Raw genomic sequence first — 16,271 nt, forward strand, 5'->3', positions numbered from 1 at the left:
TCGTAAAGTTTATAATTCAACCACTAAAGATAATAAAAAATTATTATTCACATAAGCTTGATTTTCGAAGATTGGTGAATTCCGTAGCATTAAATTCAGAGAAAAAAAAATCACACCCTCCCCGTGTTATAATTTAAATAAAGAAAATTTCGAATCCCACGAGTTTCCGTTCAGAATTGAATTTAAAACATATCCTTCCTTTAGGAATTTCTTCTTTGACATGTGAAACAACGATATTCCATGTATTATATCGGATAATAAAGAAACTTCGCTTCAAAACGAAACACATCCTATTACAGGTATACCTACAGAAGCAAGCTTTATTGTTGTACTTATCTTGGTATATGATTTATGAACGATCCCTGAATCGAATTACCTTACTTTTTTCTCAACAGCGCCAGATTTCTGCCGCTGCGGCGCTTCTGCGATCAATATATGTACATGTTCGTGTCGTGGATTCCAAGTGGGGCCAATATTGCGGAGATAGGATGCATATCGAGATATACAAGAGCTTCTCTATATATTGTGCTTTCACAGTACGTCAAGGAGGCTGCTGCTGCTGCTATTACGCGATATGGAAGCGCTTCGAGTGATCGCGAAAATCGATTCAGAGACGATTCGAGCTAAATTTGGCCATTGCCAACGGAGATCGGTAAAGCATTGGTACATACAGGGTGTCCCAGCTCCAAGCGATCAAATTCATAAGGATTATAGAGGAGACCGAACCGAGTAAATTAACTCAAAGAACATTTGGTCTCCGAAGTCGCGTTCGCGAGATACGACCGGTTAAAAAAGTCCCGCTAAGCGCCGGCATGTAGGCAACCACGCACACTAAGCGCCGGCACGTAGGCAACCGAGTACACAACTCAACGCAGATAAATTATAAAGCTATTTCCATCGCACGTCTTCGTTGTTGGGTTTAACGAAAATTCAATGTCAAAAGTGTTTTCGTTTTAAATTCGTGGATTTTAAAGCGTTAAGTTTCGTATTACTAGTCAAGCACGCATTAACAAGACCGCTAACCGCTGCCTGCTGTGTACTCGGTTGTCTACGTGCCGGCGCTTAGTGTGCTTGGTTGCCTACATGCCGGCGCTTATTGGGACTTTTTTAACAGGTCGTATCGCGCGAACGCGACTTTGGAGACCAATTGTTCTTTGGGTTAGTTTACTCAGTTCGACCTCCTCTATAATCCCTATCAGTTTGCTTACTTAGAGCTAGGACACCCTGTAAAGTATAAATGAACTTTGTGACGCTATTAGAGTGCTGTGAGTTTAAAGAAAAATTGAAAATCAAAGAGCAAACATGCGAATGTCTAGAGTTTATTTACATATAATTTCGATAATGAGTATTGAATAGGTTGATAAGGTGAGTGTACCTAACAGTTATTGACCCTGACCTAATTATAAACCTTTTTCGTTTTATCTGTTTGATCCTTAGTCCTAGAATTACTAAAAGATTAATTCGGAGTGTCCAACATTTTCGGAATTGTTGGTCATCGAAAAATTGACAATTTATAATTTTGGAAAATACAAGAGTCAATAATTGGGTCTAAATGGGTCAATAATTCGTACACTCACCTTAATGATGGAATTCGACACGAAACTTAACCCGACGCAGGAGTTGTTTACCAATTAACTAATTAATCACTATCTCATCGTGTACTTTCAGCTACTGCGCATGTATTATACAATTTTAACCCATTCGTGGTTTTTTTCACACTATAGTGTAGAATCTTGGATTTCGTTTTTTACGTTTATCTCCAGATATACTGCATATTAAATAATTATCAAGTGTATGAAATGGGCGTGAAATTTTCTGACAAAATCAATTGCCGCTATTTACTTTAAGTAATTTTTTTTTCGCAGCTCCATTCCCGAAACGAAAAATAAAATAATCATATTTTTTCACGCTGCATTTGACAAAAACTTTCTAAGTTTTCAGCTAATCGTTACGAACATAGTGAATAATAACAGAAATTGACATGGGATTAAAGAAAGTTTTATAACATTCGGTTAATCCTCAATCGGAGATTGAATTGCTTGCGAAGTTTGAACTAGTAATCTTCTCTAATGAATCAACTCACTAATGAGAAATATGGTCATGGGATGTATAGTAATAGAGAATCTACAGCAATACTGTCCTCAAAGTTTCTCCAACTTTAATCTCTCACTTCAGACTGTATTTATATGTATATATATATCTGATGCACAAATCGTACCAAAGGAAAAAAGTTGGCAGTTGCTCTCGAAGAGAATATTAATTAGATACGCCTGCACGGTTCCCTATAACATTGCAATACGTCCATTTTGTTTAATTAAGGGGACATTTACGGACAAAAAATCGATTGTCAATTTTCTCCATTTTTATACAATTAAAACTCTCCTTGGAATGAGGAAATTTTTAGGGGTTTAAAAACTTCAATTCTTATGAGTCTGCATACAGCCAATTTAACATAATAAACACTTTAAACTGTAAACGTTTTTTTCTTCACTTCTAATTTTTCAAAGTTGCGCGCAAGGCTTCAAAATTTTTATACGTCGTTTTTTTTTTCAAGTATTTTTCACGCATTTTCCCAAAATTCTCACCTACGATTCAGATACGCTAAATTTTGTGTTGAAAAGCTGATTTTTTCTAGGGACATTTTATGACAGTTGCAATTGGTATTGTATCGACTGCTCAATCAGACGGTAACTGTCGACCAATAAAATTCGACCTACTTGACGCACGCGCATAAGGTGGACACTTAACTCACGGACAAAAGGTATATTGTAAAAAATGTTGGGGAGAAAACGATCGCCCCAAGGGATTACAGAGGGATGCGTATTTTAAATGAATAGTAAATTGATGTCCGATTTACATTAATAAACGGCAGATAGTCGCTACGTTTCATCACCAATATCGCGAGCGAGAATTCGTCGAAATTCGTGCGATTGTGGGACGAGAAAGAAGGAGATAAATACTCGGCGGCGATCGAGAAGAACACGAATAAAGACTTCTCGATTGAATTCAAATTTGATTTAATCGGAACGAGTTGCATTTTGCACTGATTCACTCACTTGCACATCTCGCCTCGATGTAAATCTAATTTCGGAAAAGCAACAGTATTAAGTATAAAAAATTTTATCACTCATTCATCTCATTGTCAGCAAAACCATTAAGGGGGTCATTTTAAAATTTAGGGCTTTATTATTTATAGTTTCAATAACATTTCAGAATTTTTTTTTTTTCAAGTAAAATTAACAACATAATTTACGGAATGACGCATATATAAGTAGCAAACGACCACGTTTTCTATCCACTGACGCAGATTTCTCGGTCAACTTTTATTCAATCTACTTGAAATTTGTACACAATCTTTAAAACTTGATTATCGATTCTTAAATTTCAGTTCCAACATTTTTTTTATACAAATTTTTTGGTCTCAAGATGGATTTTTTTTTTTTTTTTTCGTTACGACATTTTACCCGAAAAAATTGTATTCAAGTCAAAAGAATTCTTCTATCTTTTACAAGTTGGACAGTAAAGTCAGGAGATGCGGCACCCCAAAAGTCCTCTAGTTCGGATTCTTTCATTATTTATATGCTCCATGCCGTCATTTTTTTATTAATTTGAACGAAAAAATTGCAGAATAATCTTGAAACTATAAATAATAAAGACCTCAAATTCAAATTGTTCTAGATATTTTCATTTTCTTGAAAAAAAAAAAAAAAAAAAAGGACTCCAAAAAATAGGAATGATTTTGGACCGTCCAAACTATACCCCCCCCCCCCCCCCCCCCCCCCCCACCACCACCAAAATAGCGCAGGTTCATCTTTTTTAGTTTTTACTTTCTATATAAAAAAATAAAATGGATGCACTCACTGGCTTCGTTGTTTTCAAGTTCGGGATGTTGGCAGAAAATATACGATATCAGTAGTCTGTAGTCTTCGAGGTTTTGGACGTGTGTTTGCCTGAAAGTAAAGATCATGAAAAATAAATGAATATAACAAAATATAAATATAAATATAGAATAAAAAATACGTACATACATATCCTCTCGAAATATGGCGAGAATTAATTTTAGACCGGACGAAATGTGAAAACACATCACTTTGAATAAATGATGCGGAACTAGTACTTCTGGAATCAACGAGATTCCTACGATACGAAACGGAAAACCGAGGGATTTTGTTAAATCAAAGATAAAGCGACAACCGATAGTAAAATTGAAATTATTTCACGTGATTTATAATAATTTCAATCGATTTCAAATAAATTATAATAAATATAAACTCGGTAGGAATAAACTCAACGAGAATAATAATTTCTTATTAACCGATCGACTTTTATTCACAGACGATCACGCTCGTACTGATCACTAATTCTCTTTTCACCCGGTCAAATTATAAACATACGGCGACACACGCATTGTACACAAAAGCAAACACACAGAGAAACATACACAATCGACTTTACACGACATCGAAAGTGACCTGTGACGAGCTATAATTATTACTCTTTAAAAATACGAAAATGTACTTGACGTGAAGAAATCTTGACTTGGCAAGATGTGGCTTAGGAATAAAAAAAAAAAAAAAAAAAAGTTCAAGCTGTTCAACAAGATTTATTTTTCGTCTCGACAGAATTTTTTCGTTTAAAATACATTTCGATTATTGAAACGGAATCGGAGTTTTATTACCTAAGCTAATTTTTAATAAAATTTTCTCACTTTTGTACACGATTGTACCTACGTAAACAGTGATTAAAAATTGAGGCACATAATTCAGAGCCATCACCAAATTAATATCAATAATTCGTTATATTGAGACGGCAAAAATTGAAACAATTGTCGCGCAAATTCTAATTGGATGTGAACAAATCGACTCGAGTTTTAGAAATGTCTATCGTTTTAGGCACCTAACATTATACCTTAACTTTATTTCCGATGTCAATTGCTGATATCTCGCCTTAAATAATTAGAGAGAAGAATTAAAGAAGCCTGTAGTTGCCATTTTTTTTTTCGTTTTTTCTCAAAGACAAATTCTTTGTGAAGAAAATAATTATTAAAAAAAAAAAAAAAAAAAAAAAATGGTACTCAGAGCATTTTTTAATTCTATTCTTCGATTCTAATGAATGAAAAAACTCCTAAAATCCTGAATACGCGAGATCGTGTTTGTAGAGAAATAGAGATTTGAAGAATGATATTAATAAGCATATTTTCCCAGGGACTTCAAGGATTTCAGGATTTTGTCTCATCGTCAAATTTCGCGACGCCCTCGTTACACAGTACATACATCATATATACTTAATATACTGCATGCAGATTGCTATACCTTTATAATACGCGTATATACTGGCAGGAAAGTTAATGAATTAATTCCCATCACGTTTCGGTGAAATTTTGATGTATGCAAACGACTCACTCTTGATGGCTCTGCACTCTCTTCGCCGTTCTCTCTCGCCCAAAGTTGACGTATTATTATTACATCTTCTGGATGCGTAACTGCGTGAGTTATATATATATATATATTGTTTCGAGAATGTTATTAACGTCGAAACTATTGCGAGAATTCGATTTTGATGCAACGATAAATTGATGTTTAGGAATTTTTTGGTTGAAAAAATTTATCAAAGTAATTAAATGAGATAATGGATATATAATTATAGTAAATAGTTAAATGTAGCATATTTTCTTAAAATATTCATAAAATTTCCTGAGAAGATAAATTAATTCATGAAATTCCTTTCAGTTCTTTTGTCACGATTTTCGAAATATTTACGAAAAGCAAAAATACTGTCGTGCAAGTGTTTGAACAGATCAGACTTTTATAATTCTTTTTCTGTAAACGGTTTAATTGTGCGAAGAAATAAAACGAAAATTCTGAAAATCAATATTGTATGGATTATGAAAAACGGGTTTTTACATCGTTCGTTAATGTCTTTTCAGCTGAACGATGCAATTTCGATTGATTGATAAGATTATACAAGGAGACTTGAAGATTAGGATTAAGGCATGAATTTGGCAGATATCCCTGGGAAAACTGCTGAGCTTTATTTGCAAAAAATTCTTTCTGATAAAACGATTAAATAAATATTCCCTCAGCGGATTATCGCAAATATTTTCTCGATGGACCTTCATCGAGTCTCGAATGTTTTTAATAACTTTCTGCGATCTTTTGTCGGCAGTTTCGTGACCCGCAAAAATACCACCCGCGTGTACGATATTTACATATTATTTCACCCTCGTTATTCGCATAATTTTCCGAATCTATTGAGTTGAAAATACACCGAATAATAATATTATACGCATGTATGTAAGACACACAATTCAGAGCTCAAATATAAATTATGACCAATTTTTCTGTAAACAGAAATACCTTTATACAAATTTATAATTTGTTGTTTGTAAATATGATGAACGTTGGTAATTTGAACAGAAAAAAAGTATTGAATGAAAAATGCACGATCCCCTCCACACCGGAAGTATTTTTTTTTTTTTTTTTTCTCATTACCTCAATTTATTATACCTTCCGGCTGGAAAAGGTTGGGCGGGATTTTATGCTTACGGACCCTGAACGATCGTATGACTCTGGAATGTACGAATCTGTTAGTATGTGACCCATCAAAGCGGTGGCGATAATGGGAAATCAATTACTCAGTATCTATTTGCCCTGCTAAGCCTGCTCGAGAATTAATGAATTATAGGACACAACATTTTTTTTTTTTTTTTTTTTGGATGTATAAAGTAATTTCCGAAAACTACGTGTCAAATTGAACCATGTGAGTACCATGAATGAGAATTTTTTTATTTATTGTTTAGGAAGGTTGGATGACTTTTGGGCAGTCAAACTTCTATTGAATTTAAAAATACTGAGTTGAGAACGAAAACGTCAAAATTTTTAGGAGAGGGTGGGGCAAAGTGAGCATATTAAAATTTTTTTTATCTGAAAAAATTTGGGGGCAAAGTGGGTCCCCTGAAATTTTTTAAATAACAAGGGGTGAAATCAATCATCTGAATTTTTTTTTAAATATTAATTATTCGGAAATCATTTGCTCGAGTAATTGCACAGTTCATAGCGCGGAAAGTTTCAATTTGTGCTTTACTCTCAACTCGTCGAAGTCGAATAATTTTCTAAACTTGAATTTATGATTACTTTTTCTTAAGAAAGCTAGATAATAATTAAAGATAATTTTTCATATGAAAACAAAACATTTTATTCTGATTTTAGGCATTATTTTTTTAAGGGGCTCACTTTGCCCCATTCTCATCTGTACATTTTTTTTAGAATCACTTTATTGTCACGCAAGCATAAAATCATCGCCACGGTTGAAATCTGATAGAGTCTGAGTATCTGTAATGCAAATGTAAACAAGTATCTGCATGGAACATTTTTTTTTCATTGCCGAACACGTGCTAAGACAGCGTGCGGATCCTTCGCTTGAACTGTTCAACCTAAAGTTCCGCATAAACCAGACCCTTATACTGTAAGCCCATGGCAAACAGCGAGAGCGTGAGGATCTTAAGGTGACGGAAGATACTTTCGTGGACAAAGATCTTAACCATCCGATAGTAGAAGGAATATTGAATATGTTAAATCGTGCAGATGAATATTTAGGTGAACGCCAATATTAATATTCATTACATGCACGAAAATTGGCTGCAACGTAAGTTTGGTTGATTACATGAGTAGAGAAGAAGATTCTGGATACAGATCCCGATACCGACATTTTACCGACCGAAATGAGGCCGGTTCTTAATACAGATCCCGATACCGACATTTTACCGACCGAAGTAAGGCTAGTTCTGGATACAGATCCCGATACCGACATATTACCGACCGAAATAGGGCCGGTTCTGGATACAGATCCCGATACCGACATTTTTAACCACTTCACATTTCAGACACAAACTTTTTTATTTGCATGGGGGCTATCCCCACTTTGAATAACTTTCTTGACCGTCGGGAAAAATTCTCACCTTTTTTTTATCCTGGATAAGTTAACCGGAGTGGTTATAACCCCCACCACAAAAGTGGTTTGTGTCTGAACTGTGAAGCGGTTGCAAATGTCGGTAAAATGCCGGTATCGGGATCTGTATCCAGAACCAGCCTTACTCCTGTACTTACATGTAGAATTATTCCCAAAAGTACAAGATATTTGTTAATTGGCAATATTGAAGTATCATAGAATACATGTATGTATGTGTATATAAATATTCTATACAGCGTGGATCGACCAATTATTGAGAAGCATTTTTTTTCATATCGAAAAATATATAGCCACCAACCAAACAAATTACAGATAAACCTGATTGAATAATAAATTCTCAGTTTTCTGAGTGTGTATACAATCTATTTGCAATTTCTATACCCAAATTATTCATTAATAATTCACAAAGCAATACGTGTAGTCGGTCTTATATATATATATATATAAGAAAATTTGACCTAATTCTTCAAGTCTATCATCATCGAGCAAAGAATACTGAGAGACTGCAAATACAAGTATACGTGCCTCTCTTAGCAACCATCGGTTGAATTTTCTCTACAAAACTGCAGATCAAATGACTTCTACAATCGAAATCGTTTCGTGATATAAAAATGTCGCGTTTGTCCACGAACCTAAAACTTTTTCCTCGATAATAAGCCGCTTGTCAATAAGTACTTTGGTACTTATCCATGCTGTGTTATATACGTTGTACATAAATAGATTCATTGCAGCGATGTTCAATCGGAAGCCTTTTTTAAACATATGCAGAGACATAGAAATTGAGAGAGATGCCGTATAATAATAATAATAGTAATAATAAATCAGAGCAATGCCAATGACTTGAAGAAAGATAGGTATAACGTGATTCTCTCGGAAATAATAAATCAATCTTCTGTCTTACAAGTCAGACATATAGGTATAACGTATACCTATAAGACATTGTAGACGTAAGGTGCGTGCGGGGTGAAATCTATATTCTACAGCCTATACATGAGCATCATACAAACTGTTATAAATCTTCGTCTAGCAGGCCAAAGTTCGATCTGTTACCTATAAAGTCAAACAAAAATAAGTCGACCATGCATTTATTTCAACCAGTCATGATGTATTATATAAACGCATCGATGAGCACCGTGGGGTGCCTATAAGGGCGCTATTTGTTAAAGCTAGTGAGAACACAGCTTAGCTTAAAGACTCCCAAAGAAGCTATAATAAATGCCCCTCAATTTACCGGCTCTCTTCCCTTCGCTTGTTTTTTTTTTTTTTTCCTATTTATTGTCTTCGATTTTTTCTCTCGACACAGCGCTATTTTTTTTTTGGTTTGTTAGAGAACAGAATAAACGCTGCTGTGTGTATATACGTCTATACCGAGAGATTCTCTTGGAGGATCTGCTCGACAATTGCAACTCATCAAGCGTAAATGTGTAGCCAATTTAGTAAAAATGTTACTAGCATGGTAAGTAGAATGACCGATCCTAGTGGATTGCAGTGGTACTGTGACCTGGCAATTCTTATTACGTAAGAGGTTATGGTTTACTGTCACTTGTCAAACGGTCGATTGTGAAGAGTTTTTTTTTTTTTTACCACCTCTGTGAGAATAGATGTCAGCTAATCAAGAGCCAGCAAGGAAAAAATTAAGGTTCTACTCGTAACGCGCAAGACTCAACTTACTTAATTACGATTGGCTGACATATCCATTCTCACGGCAGGAAACAACTTTTGCTGACTAGAAAAAATTCCCTAGAATCGACCGGTTGACAAGTGAGTGACAACTCTGCCTACGATGGGGGCGTTCTAATATTAACTCCCAATGATGTCGACAAAATTTTATCTCCTTTGCGCTACCGAGTTCGTAGGTAGCTCTGGCTCCATCCTATGGAGTTTTTAGCGCTGTCAGCTAATTTCGGAACGCATCCGTAGATAGTAACATTTTTACAAGGTTGGCTACCCATATAAACTAGACGAGTTGCAATTGTCGACTAGGTCCTTTCAAAAAGAACTCTCGGTATGTAAGTGCACCGGAAATTGGGTACGTGGTAAGAGACTTAATTCCATGGTGTAATTAGTTAATTAGCATCTGCATTTCGCTACTTGGATTATGTATACAAATTGCTTTCGAATTAATTACATCCAGCAGGGTTAGCGGAGAGGAAATTATCCCACACGACAATATGGCTTAACGAAACGTCAGTAATTGCTTCGTACTGTGTAATATACTGTGATAAAAGAACACCCTAAATTGCCATATATCATCGTTACTGGCTCAGAAAATTTCTCTCGTCATCTATGTAAATGGTATAAACAGTTTTGTATGGGAAATCTGCTCCTGCGGCTTTTTTTATTTACATTTGGGGTCCATTTGTATCGATTTGATATCCAATAAAATAGTAAAATACAAAATTAATGAATGGTGATTTTTTTTCCCAAATTCTTAGGAGTAAACGGGATAAATAGAAAAAAAACACTTTCACTATGAATCTCAGGTGGAAAGCCGATTTTCAAAAACAGAAATAAGCCTAAAAAATTTGAAAAAATGCCAGAGCCATTAGAGGAGCGTAGAGAACAAAAGTTACTATAGAAATTGCAATCCGACAAGTTACCACCTAATTGTCGTAATGATTGGTCATTGATAATTTTTGTGAAAATTCTCAATTCTTCTCTGTGGAAGTTTTTTACATTTTTTACGATAATAATTGTGACGCAAGGAGCTTTTCGAAGAACACCACTTTTTCACGTTATTTTAAATAATAACTGGACACATGTGTAACGTAACTAATTGGAACCGAGTGAAAACCACTTGTTTTACGGAGCTTTATTATGAGTTCAAGTTTCAAGCAAAACGAAAAAGTTTAGAGTTTCACTGACGTGTCTCTTTGACTACTATTGGAAAAAAAAAAAAAAACGACGAAAGGTTTTATTTATCGGAAATCTCGAAAACCATTTGAGATACTGAGCTAAAAATTTAGCTGAATTATTATTATTTGATGTCAAATCGATCCTCCAAGTGCAAATAAAAAAAAGCGCGCGGGCAGATTTCCCACAATAAAAAGAATAAAAAAAAATAAAAATTGCGATAAATGTGTTTGTTTTTTGCCGGATCAAGGTTTCACCTATTTTTTATAATTTATTGAACATTTTTGTGTCATATGAATCGCTGTTCATATCTTTATCACACGTGGATTACAATATTTGACGAATATTTTTTTATTTTCATAGTACCTGTATGGTATACCTAGACTTATCATACTGCTACTGCAAGTGATTGCGCAGGTCACCGACGTGCTGATTATATCCAATCTATAAATCACATTGTTTGTCTACTTAAAAGATTACCGTTTGTACTATGCGTTATCAAACCGAATATTAATTCCTTGAAAGTGTAAGAGTCAGAAGCTTCGATGTGTACGAACGTTATGTTTGTGAATAATTCAAACGCATAGCTTTTTTTCAGTCATAATAAGATTTTTGAAGTTTTAGTTCAACTTTCGATTCTGTACAGAAAAATCAGGATCGCCGAGTAATCGATTGAACGAAAATATGGAATAATAACAGAGCTCTAAAAAATATCAATTATTTGAATGGTCGATTCTTGTACTTACAGAATTGCTGTTTCCGTCGAAATTTCTTAAATCGTCTGACTTCGTTGCTCAACTAAAACTGCGACTCGTGATCACGTCCGAGTTAGAAGCTGATCCTATGGACATAAAATTCATTTACTTGAATTATTCAATTGGTTTATAAAATAACGTAACAAAAAATTCACCCACGCAAATGCTCACCTCTAAGTATGGTTTCATTTATTATAGTTATTTGAAAGTTGAATTAAAATGGTTACAGTGACAATGGCGGTTTATATATAGCGCGAATTAAAAAAAAATATGACACAAGTTACTATTCGATGTGATTACAATTGTCTTAGCTATAATTTTCAGTTACTGGACCATTAAATCTGTTCGCTCAATTTTCTTCATTTTTTCAATCAACCAAGGCCCTAACATCAATCGATTGCTGTACCAGCATCAAATTGTCGTTACAGTAACAAGACAAGATATAGTAGATATCGATTACCGTAATGAAAGAGAACTTTCTGCTTACGGATACCTATACAAAACTAATTTTCAGTTAGTTCGGTGAAAAAATTTTATTTTTGGTACCGGCCAAAAAGTGAATACAGTCATGGACTGTACGGTGACCGCAATTGGAAATTTCTCTGTATGTCCTGCGAGAGATCGCAGCTGTCTCTATGCCATTAGTCGAATACTTCGGCGTAATTAGGAGGGAAAATGTATTCCATGGGATGGGAAACGTATTCCATAAGTTTAAGGGCGTGAAATTGCGCGGATACAAAGCTGTGCAGTAGTTGTTGATTTATGTCGTGATAGCAACAACAGCAGCCACGTATCGTTGTTACGAGATAAACTCACAGCTGCGGGAAGACTTAAGACCGCCTATAATACATAATATATATATATATTATTTTAGGTTAGGTTAGGTTAGGTTAGGTTAGGTTAGGTTTCGCCAGGAGAAAATTAATCTCCGCCATATTAAAATATCTCGTTGATATATATACAGGGTTTATGACGTCACTAGGAAGTTTACAACGAGCAGAATGTGCCTGAATATACTTTTACGCGGAGTAAATATACCCATCATCCGACCCCATATCGTGAAATGTATGTACTAATTATACCTCCGGTCCACCATATTTCCCCCCAGTTTTAATTACGTACGTAGCCCTAATGATAATAAGATCGGAGATATAAGTTTGGTAGCTTTGTTAATCAAACTTCACTTGTTACAGCATCACTATACAGGTTTGATCTTGCATTATAACGTTTCACGAGTAAGTAATTAAATTTCCTCGTTTAAGAGAAGGAATTTGAAAAAATTCATAACGAATTTTTGGGGAAATTATAATCACTATATTTGTGAGCTACGAAGTTATTTGTAAAAAATATATAGAAATAAACGACATTCTAGTTACAAACAAAAGCTTAGGTATTGATTCGTCGTATCAAAACGTATTAATTTTTTTTTTTTCTACTTCTTTCATCCAAAAGACTATATTTTCTGCAAAGGCACTAACTCAGATTTTCTTTTGTTTTCAGCAGTCAATTCAATTATACCAACATATTTTGTTGATCGTAACCAATGTTCAGGGTGCAATATAAAAAAAAAAAAGTGTTTCTGCTAATTTAGCGAAAATAGTCTTCACGAGTAAAACGAACGATCGTAAAGTGAAATCGAAGGAATCTACCATATTTTGACCTACCAGAAATAAAGCATCGATATATCTAAGCTTTTCTTTGTGATATTTTTCATTTTTATATTCTTGTATTTTCAAAGATCGAATTAATAAAAAGTATATCTATTCTTGATCAATCAACTTCCTTAATTTCTGAAAGTTTCATGAACACTTTTTGAAATATTTCGTTTCTTTGGGCAATTATATATTCCATTATTACAATGTATAAAATTTCGTATATTCCGCATAATTTTGGTCAATTCAATACTTTATATATACCGCTTTATATATTCGAAATCACCTGCTAATCTTCTTGCAAACACTGTTTTCGAATTCGATAAATGGACAGGCAACAGACACCTTATGGGGTCCAGGCAGACTGCAGAAAATCTATATTTTTTCTGCCCCCCCATAAAAGGTAGCTCCATAATATAACCTTACGGTTTTACGATGTTTTTCTTCTTTAATCTTTACTTTTATTTCTCTTTCTCCTCTATTACAGCACTTTTTTTTATTATTATATTCAAAACGAATTCTACCACACTATATTACCATAGTCATTTCACGATACAAGTATAGTCATCAAAAATAGATAAATTATTAAACATATTATATAGTTATACAAATATGTATAACCCATTGCAAAAATCTGGTAACAATAATTTATTTTCCGAGCCGACTTCAGTCAGAATATAGCTCGCGCCCCGTCGGAAAATGAAAAGGCGTTAATTAAAAGTCAGACGTAAGCTGTCGCACAGTCTCTTATCTCTGGAATTGTGGTGATGGGTTCTTAATCAGCTTTATCTCACTCCCAAGCTGGATTCTCAGTACTGACGATAAATTGCGAAGCTTATTTTTTATCCCACCAGCTATATAGATAGCTTCTAAAACTAATTAAAACGTCTCAGAATATTCGAGATAGTTGGATATTTACTATAATAAAAAATATTCGTCGGTATTGTCACACTTGACGACACGAAATACTAACAATTGGTAAGTCGTGGCTACAGTACACGAATACTGACCATCGTTCACGTTCACATGATGGATATAGTTAATATGGAGAATCCAACCTAATGTATCGATTGTCGGTAACGTAGATTACGGTAGATCATCGGTAACGTAGATTACAGTTGGCTTTAAATTTTGATTTTGAGAGTGAGAATACTCGTTACAGAACGACATTTGGCGAATGGGATTTTCTTTGAATATATTATTTGTTAGATAAGATTGCGTTCTCATCGTTATTCGCGGTTCCAATTTTTACCATTTTTTTTTTTTTTTTTTTTTTTTGTTTTTCCAAATTTACTTATAATCTTATAATGATTCAGCTTTTTCTCAGCTTCTCGTTGTTAGGATTTCTCCAATTTTACTTGCGCTTTGATTTTGACGGTGGTAAAAATTTTTGCTCCTCATATTGATCGATATCTATCGACTCTGTCGTTGAAGGCACGTTATGAGCATGAGGACAAGATGACGGTGTTTGACTCCTGCGCCTTCTGGCTTTACTTTGCAATACCGAAGTGCCCAGGGTTTTCATTTGTCTTCTAGAATTTTGACACTGTAATCCAGACAGTAGATTACAGCCAATGACTTTTACATCGAGAGGTGGTCTCGACGCGGAAGCCCTAACGGTTGGTCCGTTGCTTAGGTCTCTGGATTTTTTAGTCAAGGGTGAACCTTGTTCTTGATTGCATCTCCGTCTTCTATGTGCTAAAAGTTTCAAATAGTCGTTTCAAAAAATGACTTCATCATGGAATTTCGGCCACGATTGAAGTTTTCAAAAAACAAAAAATTTCTTTTCCCTTTTCACAACGTACAGAATCAGTAAATAATACTTTGAATGACATCAATATACCCTGAAATTTTTATGCTTCATCAACAGATCTGTAATATCATGAAATTTACCACCGTAACCGATCGGTGACATGATTTTCATACGAATGGCCGGATCAGAATTAGAACTGGATGATTGACACAGAAGAGATCTGCTTCTTTTACGAACAGCCACTCGATTTCTGTACGCCACACTCCGTCTCCTCCTCTGCTTGCAAACCAAACACAGCCTTGATTCGGAACCACTCATTTCGTCTTCGGCCCAAAATTGACGGTCAGTATCGTCGGCTATCGGTGGCATTGGCAGTGCTGGCTTTGACAATAACTCTGATGAACGATCATTACAGATTTCGATGGCTAGTGATAAGTTTTACATGCGAAGAATCGTTTTTGAACGACTACAGCAATTGAAAGAAAGACAGAAAAAATTTTACTTGCAATGGTTTGATTATTTGGAAAATAAACTTACTGCTTCTCCGGATGTTCCTGGTACAGGAAATCTCTTCTCATTGATGTCTAGGTGCGCCATCATAGCATATGTTACAGGAGCGATGTGTACAAAACTGTTGTAGACTTCCTGTTGAAGTTCTTCTTCCTCAGAACTGCAGATTGCCTTTTTACAATCTCCTCTGGCATGGTCACCCATATCTCAGAATATTTATTATACGATTTTTCACTATTGTTGGAGACTTTATTTTCGGTTTTCAGTCATTAGTAATGGTGACTTGTGAATTTTGACACGTCCTAGAGTCATCTTATGGTCTGCCAAAATCAGTTTTCAAGAGTAATTTCTGTTGATTCTTTTTTTTTTTCACTGCTTCATGAATTGTGACATTTATGGTCAAGAAACTATGAAGGGTGTTCGATATGTTGAGATGGACTTTGTTCACTCCACAATTGCCTCGTTCACGTTTATAAAAATGTGATACGATAGTAAAAATGAAAAAAAAAAAACCGTTCGCCAGATTCCGAACCAATATAGCTGTGTTTTCCTAATTTTCACAAGTGTTAAAATAATTGAAATATCCATGCTTCGTATGGCAAAGGAAAATTCCTTTTTTGCCAGCTGATATCAGAATATTATGAATGATTAAAAAATGTAACACAAGTAGCGGAGATACCTAATTCTTCTATATTATAGTATATACAGCTACGACATATTTTCCGTGAGGCGTCCTACACTTCAACGCTTTGCAGTACTGTGGACAGTACAAATTTGCCG

General features: G+C 34.8%; 1 protein-coding gene across 1 annotated transcript; it reads right to left on the reverse strand.

The window, feature by feature from the left end:
- Window positions 1-14,550: 14,550 nt before the first annotated feature.
- On the reverse strand, window positions 14,551-16,147 carry LOC124413982. The gene is made up of 3 exons (XM_046894815.1): window positions 15,519-16,147; window positions 15,122-15,362; window positions 14,551-14,926 (listed from the first exon to the last, which is right to left on the reverse strand). Exons 1-3 carry the CDS (start codon window positions 15,693-15,695, stop codon window positions 14,583-14,585), a joined length of 762 nt encoding a protein of 253 aa, XP_046750771.1. The 5' UTR covers window positions 15,696-16,147; the 3' UTR covers window positions 14,551-14,582.
- Window positions 16,148-16,271: the final 124 nt, after the last annotated feature.

Source organism: Diprion similis, chromosome 13, assembly GCF_021155765.1.
Source record: "Diprion similis isolate iyDipSimi1 chromosome 13, iyDipSimi1.1, whole genome shotgun sequence".
In the NCBI taxonomy this organism is placed as follows: domain Eukaryota; kingdom Metazoa; phylum Arthropoda; class Insecta; order Hymenoptera; family Diprionidae; genus Diprion; species Diprion similis.